The following is a 24,215-nucleotide window of genomic DNA, read 5'->3' on the forward strand; positions in this document are numbered from 1 at the left end:
GCAGAGAGAGTAGATGTTTGATCCAAGACTAAATTTAGGGCACGCTCTAAGTCACTGTGCCACACGGCAGCATTCACTGACAGTAAGAACTGAGTTCCATTCATCTTTTTCTTCCTAGCACAGGATGAATAAACAGACCTCACACAAGAGCCCGGGAAGGCAGTTGGGGACAGGAGCTCTCCAGAGAAGAATTTTCTGAAAGGGAAGAAAAGACATGAAAGCCCTGGTAGAAAGCTCAGAGGATCATCTCCACTCAGAAAATCTTACATTTTATACATGGTCATCACATCCAGTAGTTTAGAAAACGTCTCTGCTTGCCACCACTTTTTACTTCCTTAATCACGGTGTGGTGTCTTCTTCGTTTAGATTTTGGTAGCGCATTGATTGAAGCAGCAAACTTACTCTTGTATTAGAAATCATTTTCCATTGGATTGCAATGAACTTGTAAATTGGAGGCCCAAGAGTTGAGAAAAAGACACATGAAAGAGAAGACATTTCAAAACTATATATAACAGATTTATTTTATATTTTCGTCCAACTTGATCCTTGGACCTATTACATTTATCAACTTTCTGAGATGAAGTGGCAGATGTCCATAAAAGATCAGTTATAATACAAGCATCTTTAGCAAAGATTTAAAAATACAATGAAAATAGGACTCTGTTGGTTTATAAAAATAAAAAAAAGTATAATACATTCCTAATAGCAAGTTTTCAGTTTTCCAGACTATGTTTGTATGACTGATAGCGTTACCGGTGGAAATGTTATCAAATATATTGATATCAAATTTTATGACCAATGAATGAGGTTTTCATATTTTTAGCCATAAAATATATATTGAAATATTTTTCAGTAAGTATAATACTTTTTGACATGCTCACTTAAATTATTATTAAAATATCAGCTTTATAAAGTATCACACTTTCTGAAGACTAAATATATGGATTTCTCAGTTTGGGTTAGCAAAAAAAGGATTTTAAGTTTTTGATAAAAAAATTAATAAAATTCGTATATCATATTCAGAAATATAAATTTATTTATTCAGTATTAGACCGAAAAATAGGATCAGGGTGACCTGCAGACACATGTAGGCTGGGACTGGGAGGTGGGCTCAGTTGGGTACCTCTGTCCCTGTTGTCACTGCATTTGCCCAGCACTCACTCCTCGTCTCCACCACACCAAAAACCATGTCAGTGTTCACAATATAGGTTCTAAATACAAACATTGATGCTATCAAAATAAATGTCTTAAAGAACAACCACAGACTTGAATGGAAACATAGAGTATTTGGGGCTTCAAAGCTCTTCTTGTGGGAGGAGCTTCCGTTTCATGGAGGGTTGAAGTTCATCAACAAAATTCTCCAGCTCCTGCTCCTTGGAGAGCTCCAGGAAGACCTGAAAGGGGATAAGAGATAGAGAGACAGGGATGTCATACTGTTTCCTGTAGTCCCAAGAGAGTGAAAAGCGTATGTACTTATTGTACAGTTCTATTCCATGGATGATGTAAGATCACTAAAACTGACCCACCTGCTCCAGGGTGGACTGTGACAGGCTGTACTCCTCCAGGTCAAAGCTCTGTTTAACTGCACAAGGATGGATGTAAGTTAGTGGTTTATATGTTTTTATATCCAGATGGCCTTAGAAGTCAGCACAGAATACAAATAACCATTTTTTAAAAAATATTAAATGAAAAGGTGAATACAAGAACCGTTAGGATGGTTTAAGTACAGCATTCAGCTAAAAGAACAGCAATGCATTTGCATAGGGTTGGAAAAAAGGTGTTATGTCACACAGTTTCTGAGATGTCTACTTAAGGGAGGAAATGGTGCTGAGAAGGCTTCCTTTCCTGCAGGTGAGCTGGGGTTTCTGCACATCCAGCACAGGAAGAGGTGGAAGGCAGACACATTTGGAAAAGGGTTGCATCAGAAGATTATAGAGAAAGGTGCCTGTGGTTTTCTCAGAAGCAGGTAATCCTCATGGACCTCTTTCCATCCATGCAGTTTGCTTGACCCAAACCAAGTAGAAAGCCCTTCTTCTTGACCAAAATGGACTGGGAAGGGTAGTTAGAGCCCCAATAAGAGCCCAGAAGGTTGGTAATATGCCACCAACAGTACCAGATTGGAAATATACCACCAAAGATACCAGGCTGGTATTGGCCACAGTGCCAGTCTGGGGAGGCTCAGAACGTTGGGGTGCTCAGCTCAGAGAATGGAAAGAAGAAGCATCACTGTGACCATGGATGCTATTAGCAGGAGGAAGAAGAGTCTCCTAGAACCAGAAGACTCGAATCTCTTCCTCAGGGAAGGTGACAAGCAAGCAAAGTTATCACTGGGCAGTGACAATGAAAGAATATGGATGGAGCGGGAGGTCAAGATAGCACAGTACAGAGTCTCAGAGTTAATGGGCTCAGATGGCAAGGACCACATGAGCCTGGCGATGACAGATGCAGTGTAGTTAGTTTTATAGCACAACAGACACAAGAAGATCATCTTAGTGACCAAACAAGAGGTAAGTTTCTTAGTATAGAATCCAAGGCAAAAAAATAATATGCAAATCCACATAAAATTTAGTTTTAAACATGTAAGCACCAATATGCCAAAAGACAATATTCTTCTTTTTTTTGACAGTATTTTTCTTAAATGCATGTATGATTGAGTTTTCACTTAACTTATACCAATATATATATATATACACAAAAAGATACAGAAAAAGCCCAGAAGAGTAAAAATCACTCCCATTTCCCCCCCAATCACAAAGGCACACAGAATGTCTGTACTTCCTTGATATTGTGCTCCTAAAATTCAATTTGAATTTAACACATTATATCACATTTCATGTTTGTCATGGAAATGGATTATTTTGTGATTTGAAATTATCTGCTTTCAGGCTCTTATTTAAAAGCCTATCACTCTTACCCCTCTCTAATTTGAAGAAAGCTTGGGCTAAAGGTCGCACATCTTCCATTGGCAACTTGTAGACCATGAGAGATGAGTACCTGGGAGGCAAGGAGAGGAGAGACACGCTGATCCAACTGCAATGAACGTGAACTGACTCAGACTTCTCTCTGGACTTCATTTCTGTAAGTGTGGTTTGGGGTAGGCAAAATGCTAAAGGTGAAGCCATACTAATAAGAAAGAGGCAGTTCACAAGGAAAACTGGGGATCGGAATCCTATAGGTAGGTTAGTGCCCTTGGCCCCTCAGATGGGGGTGAGTAGGTACAACGAAAATCACATTCCCAGACTTCCCAAAGTCATCTTCCACCTCGCCTTTTTTTTGTTAATCCTCACCAGAGGATATTTTTCCATTGATTTTTAGAGAGAGTGGATGGGAAGGGGAGAGACACACAGAGTGAAACACTGATGTGAGAGAGACGCATCGATTGGTTGCCTCCCCCAGGTCCGGGTATCGAGCCTGCAACCTGCAACTGAACTATGTGCTCTTGACTAGAATCCAACTGGGCTGATGCTCTATCCACTGAGTCAAACTAGCTAGGGCCAACCTCACTTTCTAGGCTCAACACTTACTTCTTAGCTTCATCCTCCAACCAGGTCCTGACACCATGCAGTTTCTTCACGTTTCCAACTCAGGCGGAAATCTAAGTCTATTCTCCAGAGCATTTCTAGCTACCCTACCTTCCCCTTCCTACTCAAACTGCTTTTTTAACACAGGAGAGCATAACTGAGTCTCTGATTAGGAAACTAGAAATCTCTAGGAATTCAAGCTCCAAATAATGTCCAGAAACCATTTTAAAAATAATTTGTTTCTCAAGTAAATTTGTCTTTCCATCATTTGAAAACCAGGAAGATTCAGATTTCTTTTCTTAAAGATGCTATTTCACATATTTATGGAGCAACCTTTCTCATCCATTTTGCTCATTCCCTGCACCCCTATGACATATTTCTATTTAGTTGTGGGCTGCACGATGAGTTATATCATTGACTTTATATTTATACTCCACTGTAGAAATATATTTTCTGGACTTGTCTTTATGACTTATTTCTCTTTACTACTTTCCCCTAACTCCTAAATTACCTGTCTTCTGCATTTAAATTGAAGTTGTTAAAAAAATGACCCTAATGTTAATGTTTGTATTTTTTTAGTATATTACTTTTATGAGGATTATTCCATGACCAGACTCTGGAAATATTAATAGATTTGAAATGAAACTGGAAATATTAATAGATTTGAAATGAAAGAGTTTTACATCCCTGCTTTGCCACTTATTAGCTGTCATGTGACCTAACCAATCTACCAATTTTCATGGAATAAGGTCCTTGCAAAGGTCAGACTCTTACAATGCGTTTTTGCAATCATCTCCTTTTTCACTGGAACACCAGAGTCTACTTTAAAAGTCTCCATGAGAATTAAATGAGATAACCCAAAAACAGGACAATACCTGTCACACAGTAGGACCATAACACACAACATCACCTCTTCTCTCATTTACTTTCAGCAGTGTCCAACAAATCATTTATTTCTTTTAGGGTTTCCTTTTGGGCTACATGTGGACTTGCCTGACCACAGCTCTATGAACCTGACAGGGAAAAACTGACATCTGATAGCCGATGAAAGCCAGCCACCATCCTTACCTTTCCTGCCGAGCTGCCTGGGGGAAAAGCCTCAGGATTTCGCTGTGCAGGGGCTCCGCCTGGGCGAGGGTCTTCACCTTCATCTCCAGCAGGTAATCCTTGCCAAATCTGCTCTTCAGGTGCTGGATGGAACCGATACATCTGGAGGGAAGAGGGGGAGGGGGAGGAGAGGAAGGTGCAATGTTTGAGGCTTGGGATTTGCTGCCTGCGCTGTCTCAGGACTTGGCCATCAGACCCTGGTCAGGTGGTTCCAGTTTTTCACAGTGACCTCTCTGCCCACCGACAAACTCCGCCAGCCATGCACCTGGTGGTCAAGGGCGGGCTTGGGCGGACACCCACCTCAGCCTCCCGGACACCATGATGGCCACGCGGTCACACACGGCCTCCGCCTCGGCCATGTAGTGGGTGGTCAGGAGGGCGCCCCTCTCGGTGTTGTGAAAGCTGGCCCTGATCGCCTGCCTGAATGGAAAGAAAAGATACGCATGGGAGCATACACAGTGACATCCAGAACCCCGCCCTCTCCCCCACCCGTGAGTCCTAACGTGAATTAGCATTCTCACGAGAAGTGTGGGACACGGGGAGATTGTGTCTATTGTGTCACACAGATGCACCATAGCTACTGAAAAGATCAATTGAGCAATTACAATACTCAGAGTGAGTTTGGTTGGGCCCCAACCATGATTATTTTTCCTTTAATGAGAAATAGTAAGATGTTTTTGCAAAGTATTTGCTCCAGTGATGGCGAAGCTTTTGAGCTCGGCGTGTCAGCATTTTGAAAAACCCTAACTTAACTCTGGTGCCGTGTCACATATAGACATTTTTTGATATTTGCAACCATAGTAAAACAAAGACTTATATTTTTTATATTTATTTTATATATTTAATGCCATTTAACAAGGAAAAATCAACCAAAAATATGAGTTCGCGTGTCACCTCTGACACATGTGTCATAGGTTCGCCATGACTGGGCTATACAAATGATATTCAGGGTTGTTTTTATTTTGTATTAAGAGACTGTGTACGGGAGGGGTGGCCGCCTTGCTTTCTGTAGATGCGTGGAGTTGGTGGCCGCAGCCTCTGGGCTGGGATGAACTAAGCTCTCGGGGAGGCGGGGGAAACTGGGGAGCCGAGCTGGAGTTACAGCCGCTACAGGAGTGGCAGTTGGACCATTGCTGCTGCAGGATTTGCAGTCTGTTGTGTTTTGTTTTTGTTTTGTTTTTTAAAAATATATATTTCTTGATTTCAGAGAGGAAGGGAGAGGGAGAGAGAGATAGAAACATCAATGATGAGAGAGAATCATGGTTTGGCTGCCTCCTGCATGCCCCACCCCAGGGATCGAGCCCGCTACCCAGGCATGTGCCCCCACAGGGAATCTAACCGTAACCTCCTAGTTCACAGGTCGATGCTCAACCACCGAGCTATGGCGGCTGGGCCAAGCCATTGTGTTTTGCAAGCCACGAAGTATGTGGAGCCTCAAGTCAAACAACACTTTCAAAGTCTACCAACATCTGCCTTCAGTGGTGGCTATTCCACGTGAACCCAACATAACAAAATCGGTAACGGAATTCACATAGGGGTAAGCCCTACTGCCAATAAAGGAAAAAGAAGAGATGCGCATCAGTGAATTATGCTTTTAACCGCCCCCCGCCCCAAGAAGATCCCTTCAATGAAGCTGAAGGTTCACTAGAAGGCCAAGCTAAAAAAAGTGAACATATATGATGAAAAAAGTTCTTATCATGTTATGTATACGAGTACCAGCTTTTTATAATAAATGGTCCGAAGATTCACATTTTAAAAATGATTTCGCACAAACTAAGTCAAAGCCTTGGATAAGTTTCCTTTTAAATTTGAGGATTTAAAATCAGATTATAGAATATTTAGAGATGAACGCTTAGTGATTATGGATAAATACACACTATTTGAATAGAACTATTGTTCATGACTCATTTAGCAAAGAATTGGGTGTTTATTTCAAGGCAAAGAGAGCATGAACATCTCTGCTCTCACGGAACCCCAATCTAATGGAGACTGAAAAACTAGTAACAGCACATGATAACTATTATGATGGAATTAGTGATGATGAACTTATCTCATTGGGTGCAGAGAGCTGGCGCAGCTGCTTGGAACTGTGAATTTAAAAGTGAGTAGCCAAACCGACTGGCATGGCTCAGTGGTTGAGGGTTGACCTATGAACCAGGACATATGCTTGGTTTGGGGGCTCCATCTTCAGTGTGGGGTGTGCAGGAGGCAGCCGATCAATGATTCTCACTCATCATTTTTGTTTGTATTTCTCTCTCCCTCTCCCTTCCTCTCTGAAATCAATACAAATATATTGATTTAAAAAATAAAAGTGAGTAGCCACAACTTTGACCTCAGAAACTGATATAAGTAGGTATATGTCCCCGACAGAATTCAGATTTCACATGTTAAAAACTTGATGAAAAGTAAAGAACAAATCAAAACAGCTTAAGGGACAATGTTCACAGGAGGTAAACACTTCACAGATTCCCTGCCAGGCGTCCACGCTGGCCCTGACTGGGCGGCGCCCCTCACCACATCTGCTGCTGCCCCGCGGGGTCCATGCCCGTGGACGGCTCATCCAGCAGCACCACCGATGGGTTTCCCAGGATGCTCAGCGCGAAGCACAGCTGGAAGGAGAGGAACGGCACATCTGGCACGGATCTGGGATCAGTGGGCCTCGCGGAGTAACCCCAGCCCCAACCCTACCTTTCTCTTGATTCCCTCTGACAAGGCCTTCACGGGGCGCTTCTGCTCCTCCTGCAGCTTGAGCGCCTCCACCAACCTGAAGCAAACACAGTGGGGGCTACAGGCTCCGGAGAACCAGGACACTTGGTGGGAGAGCGAGCCACGCAGGACCAGGTGGGGAACAGAGCTCCGAAATGCGGTTCTGACAAAGACGCTGGGCCACGCTGCATTGGACTGGTTTGACACATCTCCCCCCAAATGAGTTTTTCCTTTTATAAGATTTGAAGCCATTTTATGACATGCAACTAGCTGTCCTATGATAGTTTACACTTAAATTTTAGTATTTTTGATATATTTACCAATACATACTTTGTTCTTTGTTCTTTCCATATTTAAGATGAGAAAAGAAAATAACATGTTAACATCGGGGAAATCAGTTTCTGATCACAACTCTCCCCATTGGGTTTGGGTCAGCGTTGAGTCTCCTGGGAAGTCTTGAGTTTCCTGTGAAGGCTGTCACTCCAGCTGTCTTCCTGGACCTCTCAGGTGTGTCCTCCCCAACCCCCCCCCCCCCCGCCCCTTTCCCCCTTGTACCGTGTGATGGTGACCGTGGCATCTGCTTTCCTCAGCCCTCTCACGGCAGCGAACACGTTCAGGTGCTCTCTCACTGTCAGGTTGGGCCACAGCCCCTTCTCCTGAGGACAGTACCCCAGGAACCCCAGAGAGTCCCCTTCGCTGCTGCCTCTCAGTAGCACCTGCAGAGAAAACTTCCCTCTCAGACCCTATGGCCTGCATTGCTCCTCTGTGTTTCCATGACATCTTTCTCCTTACAAACCTAGAAAAACCAGAGACATTCTCTGATCTCATTGACTCGAATCACCTGCAACCATTTTGCATTGGAAGAAGGTTGTCAGAGTGTAAATACCTGGCAACAAACAGATATTCAGGGAAAGTGACTTTAGGTAGGGCGATCCGAGAAAGCCTGCCTGCTGAGGGACCATTGCAGCAGAAGGGTGACAGGGCGCCTGCCCTGGAAAAGGCCAGGAGTTTGGGGTAGAGCAAAGCCCTGTGGAGGGATGGTGTTCAATGTGCTCTCAGACCCCAGGCTACAGCCGAGTGGTCCAGGGGAGAAGAGAGAGATGTGATAGGAGGGTCGTGGGAATCAGATCCTGGCCAACGAGGAGCGGTGTCCTTCCAGCCACAGCGCAGGGAGAGTCACTGAACGTATTTCAGCAGGACAATGACTTTCTATAAGGATCTCACTGACTGATCTGATTCAAGCTGGTTTCATGACACCCAAATGGTGGTTGGGTTTATAATTCAGATCTCAGGTAACCTTTAGAAATATTTCATTCCAAGATCTCAATGAAAGCTTACCTCTTTTTTTGTCCATGCTTATGGAGAAATAAAATATTGATTTTGTTTCAAGGTGGTGCTCTCCACTGAACTAAGCACTCCCGATAGGCTTGGCTGAGCCACCAATGTCACCCAGAGGCACCTTTCATGAACACCTGCTCTCACCTCAGCTTCAGAGCGACTGTGAATATGTTTCCTCCTTCCTCTTTCCTGGTACACCTGCCAATCACGTTCTTGGTGGTCTTCCCCTTGGTGGGCGTGACCACCAGCCCCTTTCACATGGTGGAGGTGCACAGACCTCTGTCTTAGGACTCTGTTCTCCACTCCTCCCAACCCTGATATACCTTTCAGAGGAGCTCTTAAGGTTACCTATCTCCTGACATAGAATTTTAGTTTTCTCTGTAACTCATGTTGTTTCTTTGATAAATTCACCTCTTTTTCTGTTTGCCTGGCCTTCTATGCAGTTGAATCGCATGGATAATTCTGTCAACTTCATATCCCTATTGCTCAACTTAGAGCCGTTCCTTGAAAACACTCACCCAAGATAATGTATTTCTACCAAAATATGTTTTATTATAACTAAGCACTTTTAAAGGACAATGATCACTAAATAAAGTTTTTTGTTTTTTTTTTAAAAAAGCACATTTTTATTCATATTGGGAGGACAGTGCTCATTGAAAGTGCAAATCTAAATGTTTTATGATAGTATAAATAGAATTTGTATGAATTCTGAATTTGGACATTCCCACTAATTGTCTTTACAAGCATGAATAATTATTCCCTTTCAGTTATTAATTTCGTTGTGTGCTAATGTAATTTGTAATGGGTATTCAGCCACATTAATCACTTCATTCATCTAATGAATCAGTGAGATTTGCTGGGTATACCATTTTGACATCTTATAAAATTTATCTTGAGCACCACTAGGTAATGTATTTTCCACGTGATTCACCTACCTGTCCAGCAGTTGGTTTGGTGTCTCCAGTTATCACTTTAACGGACGTACTTTTACCAGCTCCATTGTGTCCTAGTAATCCTAAAACCTCACCTGGAAAAAGAAAAAGGTCACATTTAGTACAAATTGATTTTAATAATAAAATTAAGAATAAAACATAGTCTGAAGTCTCACTGTGACAAGTGTTCTATGTGATTTGTACGTAGTATCTCTTTTAATTGTCCTACCCTCCCCCTCCCCCAGAGGCTGTCATAACCCTTTCTTACATATTTGGGAACAAAAGCTCTTAGGGATGAGGTTAGTTGCCCAAAGTCACACTGATGGGAAGTGACAAAGTCACTCTTGGAAGCTAGGTGTATGAGACCACACATCTCCTGTGGTCCTAAGAACTGTGCAATAATTTCACAAAATGAAGTCAAGTACTATCTGCCGGTCAAGCCTTCAGAACATTCTGGCACATTCTTTTTGTTTTCTCGTGAAAAATAATAACGTTAGGAAATTAATCGTGTTCATTACAGAGAAATGCAAATTTTGGGGGTTTCAATGGTTTATTTCAATAGAGTGCTTATGGTTCCCATGTCCATCTGACTAAGTACTTATCCATGGGCCTGACTTAGTTAATTTCTCTAGGAATGAGCCATGTAAAAGGAGCTGTCAAGGTCACCCCGCTGATGGGTCTGTGTGCAAACCAAGAGGTGGTCACAGAATGATTCTCATCAGGAACCACAAAGCACGCAGGAAGGCTCCGAGCCAGCAGTGGGAGGGCCTCCGTGTCCAACCTTTTCTGACACAGAAAGAGACATTCCTTGTGGCGATTTTCTTCTTCTTCTTGGAAAAGCAGTGTTTCCTCCTCACTGTGTACTCCTTGCGTAGACAGCTGGCAATGATGGCTGGTTTCTGTAAATGACAAGTACATCATGTCAGACCTTAAGACTCTTTATTGACCTCGAACAAGCTTTATCCTCCCAGGGGGCTGGCCCCTGACTGCACAAGCCATGCCTCCAAGAAGACTTCCTACTAGATGACAGGTTTATGGGCCATTCTCCTATCTTAGCACTTATGTTTCCCTCTCCTACAAGGGCACTCACGCAGGAACACATTATTTTATGCAGCCAGCCCATCTCTCAGAACAGAAGCAAAGAGACTTGGAGAAGCACCAAATCACCCTCCAAGGACAAACAACACACTGTGGACTCGACTTTGCCCTGCATTTTTACAGTGTCCTTTCTCCAAGAAGCAGTGATTGGGGTCACTCTGCTCAGTTTCTAAAATTCACAAATTCTTCTTGGCTTCAGAAATTTCAATTTCTCTCCATTTTTAAAATTTATTTTCTATGAAAGACAAAGTGAATTAAAATGACTTTTTAATCTGTGCTCATTTAGATGTAAAAATGACTACCTGCTAAAATAAAGTTATGATCCTCATTTGTATGAATTAAAGAAATGTAAAATCATTTGAGAATTAGATGCTTTCTGATTTTATTCATTTGTGGTACTTGTTGAAAAAACTACTTTGTATGTTTTTACCTCATCAAAGTTTGTGGAATTCAAGGCATTTGCTGTTCTCACTCTTTCCATCTCAACATCTTCATCCTCCCCCTCGGGCTCCTCTGGATTTTGGTGTACATCACTGCTTCTTGGAGAAATTCTGCAGTCAAACCATCCATTAATAATTGATTTCGGTTTCTTATCCTCGTATCAAAAACACTGCATTCTTTAAATCTTATACTTGAGTAGACTGGGTGATTAATAACCCATCATAATCTCTCTTCAATCCAGTGAAATCTCCACCCCCTGTCCAAATGCAAATAGGATGCTTGATCTCCTATTAAGGTTAGGCATTTCTTTGCAATATGTGTCAGATTCACTAATTTTCCCCCATTCTAACTCCGTCCCTCATACTCTCTTCCTTCTAGTCTCTCTTCCTTCAACTTAAATCTCCCATACTGATCTTAGAAGACTGCTCAAAAGTCTTCTTGTATCTTGGAAGTCTCCCATGCAACTATCTGTAAGAGTTATCAATGAAACTGATGGGGAATAAGATGCTTATGGTTGCATCATTGAATGATGGGAACAGTCTCAGCTTTGAAGTGCCATGAATAACTGAACCAGTCTATGGTCCACCAGTCGGACTTCTCACAACCACAGGAAAAGAGCAGTTATTGCTGTCTTTGACCTATTGATCATTCTGTTCTTCCATTCTGGACCAACAGCATTCCGTCGTCACTGTCAATCAATTTACATTAAGTGCTATTTAAACTGAATGAACCAGATGTAACTTTCCCTAGTGTTCCACTGCACAGTGTCAGACAGGGTCTTTAATATTCAATGTTTTAGGTCTGTTTGCTCCACTATTCATAATCTTTGATTTAGGTCCCTATATCTCTATTATTTATATTGACACATGGTTCCTACCCCAGCCCATTCTAGTTCTTAGCACTTCTTTGTTAATAGATTCATTTATGCATAAAATTATTTTAAAACAGTGATCACTGAAATAAAAGAATCAAATTTCATTTCTCCAGACCGAAAGAAGGGATCCTTTCTCATCGAAATCTTTCCAAACTTCCATTCCAGACATCGAAGAATAAAAATCAAGACGATAAGTTGAAGGAAAGTCTAGGAATAAAGAGATGCATAACTAGAAACACTAAAAAAAATCATTTCACATGAAAAGTGAGTTAGGAATAATTGGATTTCTATAAAGATGCATTTGGCAAAAACATTATCAATTTCCAATAATCTATTTGTCAAACTGTGAAACTAGTAAATTTATTCTTAATCTTGTTTACAGAAACATAGGTAACAAATATAACTGTGTGATACCATTACTTTAAATAATTTCCTCTAATACTTATACAGTGTCCTTAAAAATTGGGAAGCATATTATCTGGTTCGTTGATTTTTATAAAAAATATTCTATTCTTACAAATATTTTATCTCTATGGGCTACAAATACCTATATATCCACACTAATAAAAAGTTCTGCTATGTTTACAGGATTAAAATAGTTTAGTTAGTAAAATACATGATAAATTTTAAAGAAGAATATGTTCTTACAATTAGGAATATCACAAAGGACTCTCCATCATATTCAGAATACAGGAAAAACTGCAAAAACAAAGACAATTGTTAAACATGAAAATTTTCGTTTGGTGAGTTTTTGCCATATAAAGTGAATTGGCCCATGTGAATAACCCTACTGGCATACCCCCTGAAGAGTATTGGCTAAGGGTCCATTCCACAATGTGTAGTGAGGAGCTGTCTTCCTTCCTCCCAAGGTTTATGAGCCAGTGTGCTTTTATTTGAAGCAATAGGATTTGGCAATTATTCATCACCTGGTGACAGAATCTTGGGGTCTGTTGTGCTAGCCTCCCCAAACATTGAGAGAGAGGCAAGATTTAACCTTTATCACACAGACCTTCACACACCTGCTGGTGCTCACTGCCCCTTTCATAAGTCCCCTTTCTTTCCTTTCTCTCCCCCACGGATATCTCTTAACTCATATACTGTACCTTCCTTCCATAGGTAGAAATATAGGTATCAGTCAGCTAGAAAAAAGGATTGAGAGCTTCTCTAGAATCCTGAAATCCCTAAGATTAGAGACATTTCATTTGCCCCCTTCTAGAGCTGAGCATGCCCAAGAGTGTATAGAACCCAGATTGAGTATAAAGGCTGCTTTTTTTCTCCCCACCCATTATTCTTCCTCCCCACCCATCAACTAGGGTCAACTATTCTATTACAGTTCAATTAGAGCATATTGTCCTATCTGGAGAGAGATTCAGTTGGAAGCATGAAGTAGAAATCTTCAAATGTCACACATACTGAACATGTTGCAGAGTCCCAGCCCTAAGCAAAGCTTTCACCATTGGTTGTGTGTTCTAGGACACTGGAGCAGATGATGGCATTACTTACATAAAAAGATAAGAGCATACAGCCAACTACTGTGGTCTGTGGTACTAAAAAGTTGATGAAAAACAGTAACCTATATCCACGGGATGCCACTACAATTATGGCCACACAGAAAAGGGCGATCTAAAAAGAAAAACAAAGCATATTAACCACTCTGAACATCAATAGATGCTCCAAATTAAGAAGGCTCATCTTGGAGATATTCCTAACTTCCACTCCAACCCCGAAAACCAAGCTGAAATCAGCGGATCTGCATTGATATTTTCTCTTGACGACTTAGCCACATTCCTTTGGCCCGGAGGATCATGAATGAGACCTTACTGGGTAAATCTAGGATCTAATATGGAGAGCATTTTAAATATAGAAAAGGAAAAAAGGTAGTGTATATCATTTTGGGAGATAAAATTCAGAATGATATATAAGCAATAATCATAGGTAAAAATTGAAATTGATATCTAATAGGAATCCCCAGCCAGTGTCGCTCAGTGGTTGATCATCTGACCTATGAACCAGGAGGTTCAATTCCCATTCTTGGCATATGTCTAGGTTGCTGGCATGATCCCCAGTATGGGATGTGCAGGAGGCACTCTTGGGCACTCAATGGTTCTCTCTCATCATTGATGTTTCTATATCTCTCTCTCCTCTCCCTTCCTCTCTGAAAGCAATAAAAATAAATATTTTTAAAAAGATAGCTAATAGGTATAAAGCAACGATGAAAGGAGACTTGTTAACTATACCAATGGGTTAATACAAGCATTTAAAAACCTGGAGTGGCTTAGTACAAGTACTAAAATACAACATTCAGGAGAAGAGAAAGTTATAAGTACATCTGATCCTCTTAGACTTTTTCTTCTAAACTACTGTAATGCCTTCCTAAAAGTTTCTGTACTGCCCTGACCGGTTTGGCTCAGTGGATAGAGCATCAGCCTGAGGACTCAAGGGTCCCAGGTTCGATTCCAGTCAAGGGCATGTACCTTGGTTGCAGGCACATACCCAATAGGGAGTGTGCAGGAGGCGGCTGATCGATGTTTCTCTCTCATTGATGTTTCAAACTCCCTATCTCTCTCCCTTCCACTCTGTAAAAAAATCAATAAAATATACTTTAAAAAAAGTTTCTGTACTTCTAATTTCTCTCTGTTACAAACCATCACTTCTACGGGTTCCAGAATATTCTTCCCAAAAGTGTGTCTGTGATCATATTTTTTTTTCTGAATTATTAGCTTCCATGGTGTCTCATGAGAGTGAGCGAGAGAGAGAAACATCAATTTGTTTTTCCACCCATTCATTGGTTGATTCTTGCATGTGCCCTGACTGGGTATCAATCCCGCAACCTTGGCATATTGGATAATGCTCTAACCAACACAGCTACCTGGCTAGGGCTGTAGAATAAATTCTTGAGCCCATCATTTAAGGCCAGTCATGGTTCCAACCATTATGTTCACCACAACTAGGACCGACTCAGGCTGCAGCCTGTTTTCTACCCATATTCATTTCAGATTATTACCAGTAGTTAGGACTTATTCTAGTATAGACACTCTGCCCTTTGGGTTTCTGTTCCTCCACTCTTTTCGATTTGTATCATCATTCTTCTCCAAAAGTTGAAATCTTACTCTTCCTCAGGTTTCACTTCCTGAAGGAAATCTCTGTTCTCATTTTTATGAATGACTGTCTCCCTTTTCTGGTTTTCATAGACCTCTTTATTACTTAGTTGTGTTAGAATATATATATATATATATATATATATATATATATATATATATATATATATATTTCAGAGATAAAGGGACAGGGAGAGAGAGATAGAAACATCAACGATGAGAGAGAATCACTGATTGGCTGCTTCCTGCACACCCCCATAACCTGGGCATGTGCCCTTGACCAGAATGGAACCTAGGACCCTTCAGTCTGCAGGCCAACGCTCTATTCACTGAGCCAAACCAGATAGGGCAGTTGTGTTAGACTTTTAAAGATGGATGGTATCTCGGTAACTTTGCCTTATTACTGTTTTAGGAATTGGCTGTTTACTCATCTGTTTACCCTTTGAGCACTCTTTCAGTGTTAAAACTGTTGACGACAGGAAATTAGAATAGATGCTTATAGATTACATATATTTTCCTCCTAATTTAGATAAATAAAGTGTTGCTTTATGGAATTAATTCTTAGTAGAGAGTTGGAGAAGTTGCTTCTAGTTTTAACTAAGATGTTTACAGTATTTGCATAGCGTCACGGAGAACTTTGGGGTTATTTCCTTTTCAGTAAAAAGAAAATACAGATGGTTTCCAGGTTTCCTTCTGTTAAATATTTTATGCTGAGAAAAAATGTGGCCACTTTTCAAGAAAGACAGGGTAGAAATAGGGAGAGGAAAAGAGGCAGATTTTGAAGAGGATCCATATCTAAGGCAGAAAACTTTAAATATGTTAGACTCTCATTTTAACGTATTTTACCAAGGGAAAATTTAAACTACTGTCTCAGAATCGTACATAACATGTATAAAATACGTGTTCAAAAGAAACATACTTACAACAAAGTAGCCCAAAGACCAAATGCCACTATTTTTTCTCCCCTTGCGAAAAATGAACGAAATTACATACGTAAAGAAAATAAGGGATGTGGCAGAACCAATAACACATGGGATCTGAAATAAACAGGATGTTACATTTTACTTAAAGACAAATGCAATCTCGGAAAACATTTAAGATTCAAAACATCGGCACAACACCAGGTCTTATAGTTAATAATTTATGACCATGTGAATATCAATGAAAACAGTTTGCATCTTCAAAGTTTCTAACTATGTCATGCAATGATATTTATTCGATGAATGTTGTAACTTACATGCATAACCGGATTTACAAATGCAATTATGGAATCTCCGGGGTTTAAAATGATCTCCAGCAAATACATTAGAAGGAACAGCAGCCAGTATAGTGGGACGTCCACCAACGCCTGCCCAAGCCAATAAGCGGAAGGGAAGAGCCCGGAAATGCGAAGCTGGGACCACACTTTGTTCTGAGCAGGAGACAGCAAAAATACAGATGCTATTTCAACTTGAGGTTCAAGAAAATGTGGATTATGCAAGAGAATCCCAGTTTCTCCACACCCTCACAAACTCTGTATTGTCAGTCATTTTACCATGTATTCATTTTATTTGGTGTGTAAAGGAATCTCATTGGGGTTATTTTCTGGGTTACACATGATATTACCCATCTTTTAATGGAAGCATTTTCCATCTACATATCTTCTTTGGTAAGGTATCTGTTTTATTTTAATATTTTGCCCATCTTTGAAATTAGGCTATCTTCTATTACTGGGATGTAAGAACTCTTTATATTGCTGACACAAATATTTTGTTATGTATGTGCATTGTGAATATTTCTCTCCCAGCCTACAGCTTTTTATTTGCTTCTTGGTGATTTACAAAGAAGAAAAGATTTGAACTTTGATGAAGGTCAAGATAACATTTTTTTTTTGGTATGGTCTATGCTTCCTTTGTCCCAACTAAGAAATATTTGCCTACCAGAAGACCTATGATTCATTTCAAAATAATTTTGTGTATGGTAAGAATTGAGTGTTGAGAACATGTTTTTTTATAATAGTATCAAGTTTTTTCCATACAATTTTCTGAAAAGACTATCCTTACCCCATTTGAATTCCCTGGCAGTTTTATTGAAAGTCAATTGGTGACATATGTGTGGGTTTATATCTGAAATGGCTATTCCATTTCATATATTTATATGATTATCCTTACTTAATACAACACATTTTTATTTATTATCACTGTAGTAAGCCTTGCAGTCAGAAGCATAAATCTTCCAATTTTCTTTTTCTTTTTCAAAGTTATTTTATTTTCAGTTATTTGCATACTCATATAAATTTTAGAATCATTCTGTAGACTATCTATACATTTATGTTTCCACTTATAAAACTTCCTTTTATTGTTACAGCTTAGGATTTTTGTCTTAATTGGCGGCTCAAGTAAACGTGTATAAATCTCCTCTTGAAAAATCCTGTAATTATATTACCTTCAACATGTAAGGGAAGTTTCAGTTACTCATCGTTACCTTATAATCATTGATGCTGCTCATGGCAATGTAAGGAGCACAACTGGATAACAAAAACAGGCAGAGCAAGGAAGGCATGACTCCAAATGGATTATCCAGTACCTTTTGAAAAGGCAAAGAATATAATGAGTTGCATGAACAAATTTGAAAATAATTTAAAAAATATTAAACAGACTATGTATAACCCTGCCTTACTTCCCTTTTGTTATCAAACTCTTGACTATCTATCCAGTTTTGAAGCTTGATTTTTGGCTTGAAACCCACACGTATGGATAAGGAAAGTGCCAGTCACAGGACTGCAGGATTTGACTTTCATTTCTTCACGTTCTCTTTGAAAATATAGTTTGTTAGTTCTAAAAAATGTCGAAGTTCTGAAAAATTACATTGATTTCCCAAAGCCACAGAACTTGCATGAATCCAAACGCTAATTTGCCCTGCAGAGGTTTACTCAATAAGAATAAAATCCCAGCCACCCAGGAGATGCCTGATGGAGGAGAGTCATAGAGTACATACTTACCTGCAAAGATGTACTTCTCCCTGTTTGGATACGTGCTGATGGTCTAACCATTCTAAGCAGCCCATTACTAACAATATCCATAAGAACTGGGAAGCAATTCAGTCTCTTGGTATTGCATGCTAATGAAAATGTGTAATTCTAAAATAGAAAAAGCAAGGTTATAAATTCTCAGAGAGCTTCATTTTTTCCCTAAAGAAATAAAAATTCAATACTTTAATTAAAAATCATGTTTTAAAACAGTGTTAAATAATCTGAACAAAAACAAACATTGTGTTAAATAAACTGAAACATGTATATAGGTGGTATCTGGCTTTCAGGACACCAGGTGTCTGGCTTACGGCTAGAATCAAATATTATTATTGTTTAAGAATAAAACAGAAGTTTCCTTGAGAGGAAATAGATATTTTTTGGACTTAAATATATTCTTGACAGTGGGTATTATGTAGTATTTATTTTGCTAATGCACACAGTCTATGTTGGTAGACAATGATTGATATATGAATTATTTATCATACTAATGTCTACAATTAACTAAGTAATGAAAGCAGTATTCCTGTATTTGTTTTTCATTCTGTTTCCTAAATTGAAGGCCAGAGTATATTGATAGTTTATTAGCTTTGCACACCTTTAGGATAATTTCTTAAATGGAGACCAGCATACCTTGTCGTGACCGGACACTATAATGGCTCCATTATAAGATGGATCGTCTACGCCATTTCTATTTCCAGATGCATCCACTTCCAAAGCTATGTTCTGAAGCTCCAAAGAATGTATGAAGTCATCAATGCTTGCCCCTAAATTGTAGTTTAATGTATTAGGTATTTCAAAACTAAAAAAATCAACGTCCACTTGTGTAGTGAAATGAAAATTAATGATCTTATGTAATATTTACCGTAATATGGACTGTGAGGATATTTTCTCACATAATAACATGCCTGCTACTGTGAATTTAAAAATCTACTTACTTCTATGGATTTTACTTTATAATATATTTATTCACTATGATCACTGCTATATGGTGCATATGGAATTGATTGTTTTCCAAGAAGATTTCATTGAGTAGCTATACCAAAATGGTTTTAATGACATAGATAATCTCTACTAATAAATCACCAAATTGGCTAAATCTCACTTCACTATCACTAGATTGTTAATTGATTTTCAAAATGTTTCTTGATACAGGAAGACAACTTGTTGAATGGCTATATAAAGAGCTTCATAAACCTTCTCCCCAGAAAAACAATGATAACTTCTAAAAATTACTAAAAATCCCCAACAAGATGACATTTTTATTATCTTAAAGACATACAGAAAATGAAAAAAGATATTTATTTAAGAAAAATCTACTAAATCTGTGTAAGAACACTAAGAAACTGTGACAAAGGCCTATACCTTCACAACTCTTCCTTGATCAGCATAACAAAAGCTCCCCTCTGAATGGGTTAGAGAAGGACTCAGGGATTCCACCTCCTCAAACCCAGTCTGTAGTGTCTTCCAGGGAGGAACTGTGATGAGGATGATTGAGAACCACTTGTCCGTAAATTAGAGCTTCTCCCTTATGGGTAAGAAGAGAACTCCAGATCTCTCAGCCCCCCATTTCTGGTGGTCTCAAGCTTCTGCAGCATGAAGCTGAAGGGAATGGGAAAGTTTGGTGGCCTGACTCTCCCAGGAAGATAACTGGAAATCTATTGAAGTTGCATCCCTTCCTCACACCACACACAAAAATGAACTCAAAATGCATCACAGACCCAAATGTAAGAACTAAAAGTATAAAAGCCTCAGAAGAAAATACAGGAGTAAATGTTTATGATCTTGCATTAGGCAAAGCCTACTTAAATATATCATCAAAAGCATAGGCAAGGGAAAAAATAAGTTGAGCTTCATAAAAACTAAAACATTTTGCCTCAAAGGATACCAATAACAAAGTGAAAAGATAATCTACAGGATGAAATAAAATATTTGCAAAACATTTACAGTTGATTCTTATTATTCACAGGAGTTATGTACTTACTTCTATAAAGTCACAAGAAAGTTATCCTACATACTGAATTAGTGAATACTGGATCAGTGCTTATAGGGGAAACGCAGGTTTAGCCTCTGGTCTCTGTAAGCCTCTGGTCTTTAACCAATCAGTGCATTGTTTTATTTTATGTATGCTTCTGTATATTCATTGTTGATTCATTAACCTTAATCTCCCAGCCAACAGCACTATAATGCATGCCTGAACAAAGCTAATCTAACGCACACATTTTCTTTGTAAGGTACATCACAGCCTTCTTTACTTAGGAACATTAGATAGCACTTCAGCTCTACAATTGGGAAGCATTTTATTTTATTTTTTAATAATTTGGGTTTTTTGTGTGTAGAAATTGGAATCCTCAAAAAATGCTCGTGCAAATGTAAATTGATGCAGTCACTTTTAAAAATGGTTTGACAGTTCCTCAAAAGATTAGACATAGTCACTATATAACACAATTCTATTCCTAGGTTTATATCCCAAAGAAATGAATAAAACCACATTCACTTAAAAGCTAGTACATGGATGTTTATAACAGCATTACTCATAATTGCCAATTATTGAAAAAAACAACCAAAATATCAGTCCTCTGATGAATAACAAAAATGTGGTATATCCATTCAATAGAACATTATTCAACAATTTAAAAAATGAAGTATTGACACAACATAGATGAACCTTGAAAACATCATGTTAAGTGAAAAAGTCAGTCACAAAAGATCATACATATAGTTTATGGATCTACTCCTATTAAATGTCTAGAGTAGCAAAACCATAGAAATAGAAAATAAATTTGTGATTGATCATAGCCGGGGGCATAGTGAATGTAAATGATTACTAATGACATGAGATTTCTTTTTGAAATGACAATATTCTAAAAAGAATTGTACCAAAGATTATATAATTCTGTGAATACATTAACAACCATCAAACTGCACATTTTAAATGAATAAATATGGCATGTGAATTATATCTCAAGCTATTATAATGTGTTTTTGGGTATATACTTTTTTATTTTGCAAAATGTCATCAGATCATTTATTTTTCCTTGACAAATACTTTCTTAATTCCTGCTCTATTTTGGGCTTGTATATTCATCATCCCCAAGCCTCATAAATTGTTTTGAACACCTGCTGAAGAAGTAAAAAGCTCATTTCTTTTATCTCATGTTTATGTTGTCTATGTAATGCTCTGAATAGTGAATGCATTGGAGACGAAGTATTCACCACATTATTACCTGTATTATTGATGATTAATAATTGAGTGAGAGGATCATGTGGTGGTTGTCCAGGAGCGAGGAAGTATAAATGGGGAGAAAGTTCCCATGTGTAACTGACATCATATGTTTTCGAGATGATGAAGTCCCACAGATTAGGAATAAATCCAATTCCTATAACCAATAGCCTACACAGAAGAAAATAGCCAGTGTGAATGCACAGTCATGTCCTAACCTTTTAAAACAGTCTAGGCAGATTCTAATCAAATGAGACCAAGAAATTACAAAAACTAAACATATAGCCTTCTGACTCAGTTACTGAGGACCGTGTCTTTTCCTATCTCTAAATTAGAGATGATAAATTGTAGATTTATCCTTTTTTTCATTTCTCTCATTCCGCTCTGGCCATGAGCTACCACGTACAATTTCATGGGACATGTGTCCTTTAACTCTGTGTCCAGATTCTGCCTCTTCCTGGAATTCCAGTGTGCTGTTCAATCACCAACACTTTATACTCAATTTTCTTCATGGCCAATCCTCTTCACTTAGTCCTGTGATGGCTGCATGGTTTCTTGAATCTCCAGGCCAAATTTTCAATTATTTTTTACTCTTTATTTTCCTGTGCTCTCCATTTCAAATAAGTTGAAAATTTTTTTATTATATTTTCATGATATCTTATTTTGGAACCTTTCTCCATTCCTAATTTCTAATTTTATGATACATCTTATTGCAATTCTTGCTAAAGGACTGGCATCTCTGGAGACACTGTTATGTGGTATTGCCAGTTTAACCTTAAAGATTTTGTTAAATCATGCTCATCTCCTAGTCAAATATTCTCAACGAATTCTCATTACTTATTCATTTAGCAAGAACTTATTGAGATCCTATTTCTTGGATGCTTAATCCACATATTCATAGACAAGGTACTGATTGATACCCTTGGACACCAGGGTGCTACTGAGAGGTGACATGATTCTTAGGAGCAGGGATGGTGCCCATTATTCATGCAGTATGTATGAAGAGTGAGCTACCATCACTTAAGAGGGCTGGAGGGAAGTTAGGACATCTAGGTTAGAGCAAGTAGGACATAATGGGAGAGTCAGGACTGCTAGGGCTGTGTCAGTAGAATGCGTAGATAACAACTAAAATGAGACATTGGCATATGGACACTGGAAATAAGGTCTACATCCCAATGTTTCTGTCATCTGCCATAGAAAATCTAAAGGAGAGCAAATAGTCTAGCAGGTTTGACTTAGTTAATAGAGAGTCAGCCCGCAGACTAAAGGGCCCCGGGTTCCATTCTGGTCAAGGGCATGTACCTCGGTTGCAAGCTTGACCCCTGGTTGGGGAGAGTGCCGGAGGCAACCGATTGATGTGTCTCTCTCACATTGATGTTTCTCTCTCTCTCTCTCTCTCTCTCTCTCTCTCTCTCTCTCTCTCTCTCTCTCTGTCTCCTACTCCCTTTCATTCTCTCTAAAATCAATAGAAACATATCCTCAGGTGAAGATGAACAAAAACACACACCAAAAAACCCCCAAAATAAATAAAGGAGAGCAAATATTACACAAAAACTTACATTCATTGAACTCTTCCCCTAAAATTGGCTCTAAGATCGTATAAATTCCACTTGCTAGTCAGCCAGTAGATAAAAACTAGGCCCATGAACTAGATTGAGGTTTATACTTTATCCAGTTTTGCAGATGCAGACATTTATTTTTATTTTTGTTTGTTTTTTCTTGTTTTTAGGCCTTAGTATTTTTTAATGCATCGACTGACCAAAAGCTTTGGCACTCTGATACTCACAGTGATAAAAGAGATTTTCTTTCATGCTTTAGCTTTAATAAGCGGACCCTTGCAATTGCACAGATTTGCTGACTCCACAGAGCCATGCCACCTACTGTTTCTTTCATCTCACTAAGTGAAGAGAGAACTTGTTCCATCTCAACAAGTCTTTCTGTGTCTCCAGCTCCTTCTGCTTGTACTTCCCCAGATGTGGCAATACCTGCCAAACACAAAATAAGTAATGCATAAAAAGCCCACTTCGGATGGACTTTATTGAGCTTACTATAGGCATTTGTTTTACTGAGGACATCACAGATAACATCCCCTTATACTGTAGGGACTTGAACAAAAGGACCAGAAAGAAAATCTTAGATGGACACTGACAATATATTAAAGAGGTTAAGATAAGTATGCAAGATCATCATAGTACCTAGGTGTGACTTGGAAACTTGGTAAAGGAAACAATTATCTTAGGTGCTCACCTAGAGAAACAAGTTACAAGTTGACATGCTACAAACTAGGGGGTTAACTGTAAATTAAACCCAACTATAGCAACAACCACATTAAAAATAATGGACTAAACATGCCACTATAAGAAACGTAAAATGTCTCAATAAGCAAAATTCAACTATATGCTGTTTATAAGAAATGCATTTTAAATGAAAAGCACAAACAGGTTGAAAAAAATTTTGAAGTCATAAATTACATTAAAATGAAAGCAATCTATAATAATAAAAGCATGATATGCAAATCAACCAAATGGCTGAACAGTGAAATGATTGTCAGTCCACCTTCTGGATGACCTTCCGGACTAAGCCGGGGCTGTGAGGGCCGAGGCAGCCGGGGCTGTGAAGGCCTACTCTTGCACGAATTTTGTGCTTCGGCCCTCTAGTTGTATTAATATTAGACAAATTGGGCTTTAGGATATAGAGAAAGTGACAGAAAGCATAGTTGAAGAAATAGTGGCTAAAATCTTCCCAATTGTGATGAAAAACTCTAATCTACAAGTATAGGAAGCTCAACAAATACCACATAGGATAGGCCAGTGGTCGGCAAACTGCGGCTCGGCAAACCGCGGCTCGCGAGCCACATGTGGCTCTTTGGC

The 24,215-nt window shown here is 39.1% G+C and overlaps 1 protein-coding gene across 1 annotated transcript in view; it reads right to left on the reverse strand.

Moving 5' to 3' along the window:
* Positions 1–267: 267 nt before the first annotated feature.
* LOC308532426 (ABC-type organic anion transporter ABCA8-like) overlaps positions 268–24,215 on the reverse strand; it is a 54,284-nt gene continuing 30,336 nt past the window's right edge. The window contains exons 19-39 of the mRNA XM_081109874.1: positions 23,132–23,330; positions 21,350–21,516; positions 18,756–18,889; positions 18,096–18,233; positions 17,579–17,680; positions 16,353–16,526; positions 16,039–16,152; positions 13,521–13,640; positions 12,666–12,716; positions 12,133–12,224; positions 11,133–11,253; positions 10,386–10,503; positions 9,608–9,699; positions 7,890–8,050; positions 7,317–7,392; positions 7,143–7,237; positions 4,929–5,048; positions 4,590–4,730; positions 2,915–2,994; positions 1,527–1,582; positions 268–1,394 (exon numbers count right to left, since the gene is read on the reverse strand). Of these exons, the coding sequence (XP_080966000.1) occupies positions 1,296–1,394; positions 1,527–1,582; positions 2,915–2,994; positions 4,590–4,730; positions 4,929–5,048; positions 7,143–7,237; positions 7,317–7,392; positions 7,890–8,050; positions 9,608–9,699; positions 10,386–10,503; positions 11,133–11,253; positions 12,133–12,224; positions 12,666–12,716; positions 13,521–13,640; positions 16,039–16,152; positions 16,353–16,526; positions 17,579–17,680; positions 18,096–18,233; positions 18,756–18,889; positions 21,350–21,516; positions 23,132–23,330 (2,450 nt within the window). The 3' untranslated portion in view covers positions 268–1,295. The remainder of the gene's footprint in view (positions 1,395–1,526; positions 1,583–2,914; positions 2,995–4,589; positions 4,731–4,928; positions 5,049–7,142; positions 7,238–7,316; positions 7,393–7,889; positions 8,051–9,607; positions 9,700–10,385; positions 10,504–11,132; positions 11,254–12,132; positions 12,225–12,665; positions 12,717–13,520; positions 13,641–16,038; positions 16,153–16,352; positions 16,527–17,578; positions 17,681–18,095; positions 18,234–18,755; positions 18,890–21,349; positions 21,517–23,131; positions 23,331–24,215) is intronic.

Source organism: Myotis nattereri (assembly GCF_964212035.1).
Source record: "Myotis nattereri genome assembly, chromosome: 16".
Classification (NCBI taxonomy): Eukaryota; Metazoa; Chordata; class Mammalia; order Chiroptera; family Vespertilionidae; genus Myotis; species Myotis nattereri.